The sequence below is a fragment of the Poecilia latipinna genome, unplaced genomic scaffold, assembly GCF_001443285.1.
Source record: "Poecilia latipinna isolate Pla-1442-1.1 unplaced genomic scaffold, P_latipinna-1.0 Scaffold4611, whole genome shotgun sequence".
Lineage (NCBI taxonomy): Eukaryota > Metazoa > Chordata > Actinopteri > Cyprinodontiformes > Poeciliidae > Poecilia > Poecilia latipinna.
Window position 1 is genome coordinate 1 of NW_015117227.1, and position 8,456 is coordinate 8,456.

The window sequence follows — 8,456 nt, forward strand, 5'->3', positions numbered from 1 at the left end:
TAATCACAGAGAGCGCTGTAACTCTAAAGGGAGGGGGAAAGACACTTCATCACACAGTCACAGCGCCAAGATTATCGCTAACTAACAACACAATCTATCTCGCACTAGCTTATCTAGTTCCTGACCCAGGATCAAACAGGACAAGTTGTGAATCTTCACGGCGATGGTTTTATAGCTAAGAGGTCAAAGCAGGGCGTTCTGTGAAGAGCTGCTGTCACTGCTCTTCTTCAGAGAGGCCCTCTGAGAAAGGAAATCAGAGTGATTAACAANGTTGGTCCCTTGAACCAGCCTGACTGAGTCTGAGGATGCAGAAAGAAAAAAGGTTCTTCAACATTTTCACTGAATTTGGTTCCAGTTTGTTCAGCAAAGCTACATCACTGCAGACTCTGAGTGGAGGAACGAACCAGAGAGGGGAGCTGGGCAGTTTCATTAATAAATCTAGTGTTTAATGTTCTTATCGTCTCCCTGTGCTGCAGGCCCTGGAGATCAGTGGAAAAAGATCAACTTAAACAGAGAAAATTACACTACAACAGAACAAATAACCTATAAATGATCAATTATTCATTAGTAGTTCACCCTTTTATTGTCTGCTGCTGAACCAGTTGATAAAAACAAATGTGAGGACAGATTTAATCACAGAATAATAGAAAACTATCATCATCTTTTTACACGGTAAACTTAATTTGTGGAGGAAGTGCAATCTTTGTTCCGCCTCTTGGCTGTCAGCTTCTTCTCAGTGACATCCAGGTTTTTATAACCCTGAATCTGATCCACTGGTTCCTTTAATCTAAAAGTTCATTAAATCACTAACCTGGTAAAAACCAGCCCCTCTGTTCTACACTGCTTCGTCCAGAGAGTCTGGACTGTGTTGAGGTTTAAATTTTACCCAATTGCTAAAGTTTGTCCATTATATGCAAAGCATCAGGTCCACACTAAGAAGTTTACTGGAAGTTTCCTGGGCAACAAACATGATACAGAAATAATCCATTACCAAGTACTGTTAGATGAAGTCACTCCATCAGGTTCATTTGCATATTGTGCACAACACAGAGAGCATATAAGACGATCAATAGTGAAACATTTCTGACTGAAAACTCTCCCAGCAGAGACAACATGAGTTTTATACCAAGGCTGAGGGAGAGACGGTCTGGTTCTCATGCAGCTGCAGGAAAACATCTCCCAACCTTGTGCATTTAACCCAGACAGCTTCACTTGGTGAGAGTTCACCAGCATTTAGAATGAAGACAATATAACCAGCAGATTTTACCTGCAATAATTTGTCCACCACAAAACAGAGAAGAGCCGAATGAGGCGGCTGTTCATGTTAATTCAGTATTTGGACGTGTTGCCAACATGGACTGAACTTCCTGTGCTGCAAATCAAGGCCATCATTCAAACTTCTTCTGTTCGCTGATTGGTCCAGTAGAAAATCTACCAGAGGGAATCCAGGTGAAGGAGAAGAAGCCCAGACTGCTTCAAACTCCACTTCAAAGTGGAGTTTGAAGCAGAACAGGAAGGAAATGACCAGGATGTGAAATCACCTGAGCAGATGATCTGTAGATTGTCGTCATCATCTCTTTGTATCGACACCACAGATCCACAGTGCAGCTGTCTGCAAGCTACAGATGCTGATGTAAGGTTCCGGTCCCACTTCCAATAATTCACTGGTTTCCAGTCTCCCAGATCCTTCTTCTCCAGTCGGCCACCACAGCGACTCCTTCCTGCTGCCAGTCTGACTTCATCAGACAGAGCTGGAAGAAACATTTACATGTTGGGTTACAACAAGCAGAGACAGATTGATGTAGGATGTGCTGACAGGATCCTGTTGATGGTGTTTATGAGATCTTCTCTTAGATGCAAAGCTATCAGGGACGGTTCTGATCACACCATCTTTATGCTGGAATGGCCTAGTTAAAGCCCAGACCTAAATGTTATTTATGCTCTGTAGTAAAACCTGAAATGTTTTTATTATTCACCTTTTCTATCCATTTATATTTATGTCTTTACTGAGACCAACCAAAGTCAAATTCATTGTTTTTGTGTAAAAGTTGTTAAATCCAGTCTGTTCTGGTTCCGGTTCTGGTTCTGGTCATCAGTGAGGTGTGAATATTTCCATCGTCTCTGTAACTGATGTCTCCCTGTCTGATTATTTCACTGATATCTTTGAAACCACAAAAACCGTCGACTCATTAAGCCAAACAGCTTCAGTCATAAAATGTTCTTCTACTGAAACACAGCAGAAACTTTAATCAGTTATATTCCCCCACTTCGCCTTCATGCTGCCACCTGCAGATGAGCTGCTAGATAACTTCCACCCTAACGTCTCAGATATCATTGATTTAATTGCTCCCACTAAAGTGAAGGTTGTGTCTTGTAGGAACAAAATATGTGCCAACAGTCGGATCTGCAAGACGACTCTGTGGTAGAACCGACCGTAAATGGAGTAAAACTCAACTTCACGTTTATCATGAAATCTATAAAGACTGAACTAAAGCATTCAAGGGAAACGCTCTTTGCAGAAACCGCAAACAGAAACATGAAGAATGATTGAGTTTTATTTGCCACAGTTGACAGGCTCACAAACCAGCTGACCTGCAATCAAACACGGCCTGCACATTTCTTCAGAGGAAATTAGAAACTTAGAGGATTAATCTGCACATCCACACTAAATCCAATATCAATGCTGCACCTGAACATAACAAAGGCAGAATAAAATACACAATATCAAATATTCAACTATAAAAACTTTGAATAAATTATAGCCAAATTCAGCTCCTGTCTTGATATCACACCCACAGCTTTTCTTCAGAAAGTCCTGCCTGTCATTTCATCTGGTCTGATTCAAATAGTAACTCATGGCTGTCATCAGGCGTTTTCCCCCAGCAGTTTTCAAACCACTGATATAAAAACAACCATCTGAACAAATCATTCCTGCAGAATTACAGGCCGATCTCCAACCTTTCATTCATCAGCAAAATGACTGAAAAGCCGTTTCAACAATTAACTGCAAAACAACCGAAACACTGAGTTCCTTTAAATCTGGACTAAAACCCGGCTGGTCAGATTTGCTTTGAAACTAAATAAATGAAACACTGAACAACATTTTGATGTGTGACGACGGCACTTTGACTGAATGTACCGTTTACTGGTTTACTGTGTCTTTTAGGACTTTTTATTTTTGTGTTTTTCTGAAGTAAAGCACTTTGAACCGCCTTGGTGCTGAAATGTGCTTCACAAAGAAACTTGATCGATTGGTTGATTGATTCTAATCTGCAGCAGGCAGTTCGACATCCGGCCTGAGACGTCAGACGGAGCTCAGACGTTTTCACGAACACAACCAGCGGTACCAGAAGCTGGTCCAATGACCAGCAAACGGGCCTGACCAGAACCTCAGAGAGAACCTGTGGAGTCAAGAGGAAGATTTCATGCAGAAGGAGCCATTTTATGAGGCTCCACCTGTTTACTGCACAGATTCAGCGCTGGTGCAGAGTTTCTGCTGCTTCTCCTTATCAATCAGCCAATCAGATTTATTTTATAGCTCATTTCAGCAACAAGGCTGTTCAAAGTGTTTTACATCATTAACCAACCATTCTTGGTTTTATTGGCTCCTCAGCAGCAAGTAGAAAATTTAAACATCACTAAATGTAGCAGCAGCTCTATGATCTGAGACCAGAAACTGTTTCCACTTTTTTAGTTTGTAACATTTAACATGTTTATCAGCAGATCATTTTTAATTTGAACTCTAGTGAATATTAGTGTTTGATGAAAGTGGAGTCCTACCTGAGCTGCAGAGACACAGAAGCAGCATCAGAGCCGTTTGCTCCATGTTTCCTCTGATGTGGAGTGAAGCTTCGTCTCTTGATGTGATCAGGATGTGGCTCCAGACTCTGAAGACTTCCTACTTTAAGCTTTTTTATCTGCTGCTTCCTGAACGTCACAGTTCAGGTCTTTGGCTGCTTTCAGAGACGACGCCTCCTTCCTAGGAGCTCATCATGAAGATGGTTCATACTGGGCCTACTGGGATTCAGAGGTTTCACCAGTCTCTGTTGTTCCTGTGTTTAGTTCAGTCCTGGTTCTGCTTGTGGCCGGAGTGGATCCAGGTGTGTCATCCACTGAAAGGGAACCTGATGTTGTTGGCAGCAGCTCAGCTTCCCTCCAGGAAGGGGTCACAGCTGAACAGAAATGAGCCCAGGTGTAGCTGCTATGAGGAGGAGAAACAGAGAGAGAACATGAGCTTAATGTCAGCATGACTGCAGACGGTGCAAGCAGGGTTTCCCCTCAGTGTATTATAAGCCTGGCAGCCCACCAGGCTTTACTCCGTCAGGATAAGCGTTGCTTGGTTATGTTACTTGGATAATAATAATAATTGTTAGAAATGTTTTGGTATTATCATTTTGTTATTACTTTAGTTCATATTCAGTCTGATGTTAATCAATAGTTAATCAACATTCAGTACTATTGTGATTTTCAGTTTAAAGTGTTCTCTTTCTTATGTGTGTATAAACTGACCTGGAGGTCACATCTGCCTGTTCGTCTTCATGTGAAACAGCTGTGTGTTTCCCAGACCTTGAATTGTGTTTCCACAGGTGCCTCCTTATCAACCGGAATACTCCCTACCTTAGAAACTGTCAGAGTTGACACCTATTAAACACAGCAAATAACACAGGAAAGACAAGAGAGAGTTAGATTCTGAATACTCGCGAGGAGAACAGACAGAGATGTGCTTTCAGTTACAAATCTCCTGCTGCTCTGAAGCACATTTGCCTGCCCCTCTCTTTTTATATTGTCTTTAGGATCCCTAATCACAGAGAGCGCTGTAACTCTAAAGGGAAGGGGGAAACACTTCATCACACAGTCACAGCGCCAAGATTATCACTAACAACACAATCTATCTCACACTAGCTTATCTAGTTCCTGACCCAGGATCAAACAGGACAAGTTGTGAATCGTCACGGCGATGGTTTTATAACTATCTAAGAGGTCAAAGCAGGCCGTTCTGTGAAGAGCTGCTGTCACTGCTCTTCTTCAGAGAGGCCCTCTGAGAAAGGAAATCAGAATGATTAATATACAGAAATAGTTCTTAAAATATATGACTAAACAAATAAGAGTACATAAACTAAGAACATATAAAACAGTATAACAAATAGTTGATAGTAATACAATTTACCTAACAGATACTGTCTGTGTGCAGTCGTATTTCATCTGCTGTCTTTCTTCTCTGTCCTCCTTTTTGCTTGATAAAAGACAAGCTGTAACCAAAGGTCTTCAGAACGGTCTGTGAACGGCTCGGAGGAACAGTTTGCTTAGTCTTCTCCTTTTGCAAAAGCTTGGCCATAAAATTCATATACGTTGTCTGTGGTTCTTTTATGAAGGTTTGAGGAAAACACCTATCAATAATAATTGATAGGCGGCTGAGGAATGGTGAAAATGATTTATGTTTGTGGACAAATATTTGCATGTGGCGTTTACATCTAGGGCTGAAACGATTCCTCGAATGATTCGAGTACCTCGATTATTTAAATTGCTGTTTTATTATTTAGCACAGTTTGTTCTGGACGGGACTTTATTTGCGTTGCACAACACTTTCACTTCCACCTCTGAGTTGTTGACTGTTAAGAAAATATATTTAGAATATGCTAGTTTTAAAACTTAACAAGTCTTGATTGAAATAGCCTAATTATAGTTTTAAAGTTAACAACTTATTCTGCCCTATTGACCTATATTTTACCTGTAGTTACAGCAGATTGTTTGTTAAGATCTTCGATCTGCCCTTTGTGTGGGAAAACAGGAGAAGTTCCAGCTTTTACACTGATCTGTGAAAAGCCATAAAACAGCAGGAGTTCAGGAGAAGCTATTTGTTTAGATAATGGGGACAACTGGTGTTTGATCTTGAAAACAAATTGCTGTGAGTTTCTATCTTTAAAGAGGGTCAGAGACAGCTCCCGGTTGGATGAGAAAAGATGTGCCTTATTTGAATAAATTAAAGACAAGAATACACCTTTACTATAAAACTTTGTACACAGGAGAAACAAATTAGATCTGCTCTTGCAATTCTCCGTCTTTGCATTTCTTTCTTTCTTTTCTTCTTTTTTCCATTTGTCTCAGGTAAATGAATGCATGTCTCTGTTGTTCTACAGATTCTGTTGTGATTTCATACGTTGTCTTCTATTGGATTAAACTCTGTAATTCTGTGACTCGTTGTTGTTTTCTGTGTGGCCACACACAGAAACGGATCCCAGGTTGAGAGAACCTGGGATCCGTAAGAGGAAGATAGAGCCAGACATTTCCAAAAATATACTATAACTTAAAATCTTCTTCAAAATGACAAAAGCTTTAGCGGCATAATGTTCAATTTTCAAGTTGGGCCGTTGGGATTTTATTGATTGACGATAATGCCCGGGTTTTCATTGTCTTTAGGGGACCAATAAGCATCCTTAAAACGACTGGGGTGATGCCTGGAGTTCGGCAGCCTTTCTCCTCCGGGAGCTTCTGGTTCAGAGCGAACAGGTAAGCGGGTAGGCTGAGCATTTGGTGCTTAAAGTATAAAGGTAGCTTTACAGACAAACCTCTCAGTACATTTCATATCATTTCATCTCAACAAACGGAAGGCAGAAATCATCCTGGCGGTACATGGCTGGTCGATGAGTTTCTGAGTGACGAACGAAGGTGTCAAATCCTGTTGCTAAAAAAAAGCTATAGATGGCTGGGCAAGGCACACCTGTGAAGTCTTCCAGGGAAACTACCATTTTTTACTACCAACTTTTATCCCCTTTTTCCACATTTACCCGTTTTTAATTTTCTGTAACTATCCCACTAGTTAGCATCATTCCAGGGAATCTGTGTGGATTTTCCCAATCTCTCCACTATTTTTACAGTTACACAACAACAACAATTTATTTCTTGCGTGACTCCCTGTCCCCCATAAGTGTGGTCACATTTGTTGGATTAAATTGTGATTTTAGTTTAGGATCTGACCTTGTTTGGACATTTTGGAGCAATGTCACGCAATAACACAAATACGCCGCTAGATGGCGGAAGCGAGCCCTTACGGGACTGACAGTGCGAGATTTCGGTGTGTCGAGGAAGCTCCACTCCATTCGGTTTAGAGCTACCAGCACAGCAGCACCAAAGTCTCCTGTGGCTCACTCGGTTTTTCCTGTTAAAACTGGTTATTTCCGTCTGGGACCTGCAACACTTCCTCACAGAAATTCAAACACTCTTTATAAAATCTTCCATTAGCACACTTAGCAGTGAGTGAATGAGGATGATTGACAGCGTTAAGACTGTCCCTCTTCTGATTGGTTGTTTTTGGTCAGGACTGCATTTCTCTAGGCAGCAATAGCAGCTCGTGGAGGAGATTTATCTCTTCACAGATTATCAGTTTCATAGCAAACTGTCACAACATGGTGACAGCTTTAACAAATGTGGAAGAAGCATTTTTTTATTAGTCATATTCTGCAGCTTGAACAAAATGCAACTACATCATTTTTTGAGAAGTCTGGATTGCTTCATGTACATTTTGTTTGATGCCTGTGACTGTTGCTGGTGGGGAGAGACCTTTCAATGAACTAACACTGATTATAAAAAAAACAAAAAATTTACCTATTTGCATGCAGTATGTGGACTGTTGCATGTAAACTTCACCAGTAGTGAAGATTGTGCTAGTATCAGTATTTGACTGCAAGCCTTTAAAATTGTGATGCTTTTTATGAGTCAGATAGACTAAAGAAATGCTAACAGCAGCTGTGAAGGGGGGCCAGTTTTATTTTTCATCATGGGGCCCAAGATTCCTGGCAGCGCCTCTGCTGCCCAGTGAGCGGCCCCGTCTCTGCGCTGCAAAGTTTATGTATGTGGTCCCGGTTGGCCGGTGTGTTATTGGTTAGGCGGTTCAGTCCAGTGATGAGCTTTCGCGTTCGATTTGTAGTCACTCATCACGCTGGTTTTATCTTATTTTATTATTATTTTTATGATTATTTTTCCTGTTACACGGTGCATCATGTCATACCAAATGCTGTGTCCACTTAGCCAGCCAGAGTTAATACGCACAGAGACCAGAAAATCTTGTCCCTTAAAACTCAGACAACCAAAACATTTTCTGTGATTCTTATTAAAAACTCAACAGACACAAAATGGACGAGCTACTAAAACCACATTAACAGCTTTGAATTAAATCTCCCGTTTGTTGCTCATCTCTGCACCAGTGCAGCAGCTTTAACTCATCATGCAGGGCCGGTCCCAGGCCGTATAAGGCCTGGAGCAGAATTTGACTTAGGGGCCCCTCTAGCTGTTAACAACATCAGCACCTCTAACAGCTTCTGTGTTAGATTTAATCTAGGAGAGGTGGGGGAGGGGCTAGTTTAATTGGCCAACCTAAAACTCAAACAGTTGTAATTGAAGTTTACTAATTTGTATTTGTGAACAAAGATTAAATTTACAGCATCAGATTGTTGCTATGG

The 8,456-nt window shown here is 41.1% G+C and overlaps 1 protein-coding gene across 1 annotated transcript; it reads right to left on the minus strand.

Moving 5' to 3' along the window:
• Positions 1 to 267: 267 nt before the first annotated feature.
• LOC106942858 (CD5 antigen-like) lies at positions 268 to 4,239 on the minus strand (the record flags this gene model as incomplete). Its single annotated transcript, XM_015026199.1, has 3 exons — positions 3,781 to 4,239; positions 1,542 to 1,751; positions 268 to 299 (listed from the first exon to the last, which is right to left on the minus strand). Coding segments are annotated over exons 1-3 (288 nt in total), but the record flags the coding sequence as incomplete, so codon positions are not given.
• Positions 4,240 to 8,456: the final 4,217 nt, after the last annotated feature.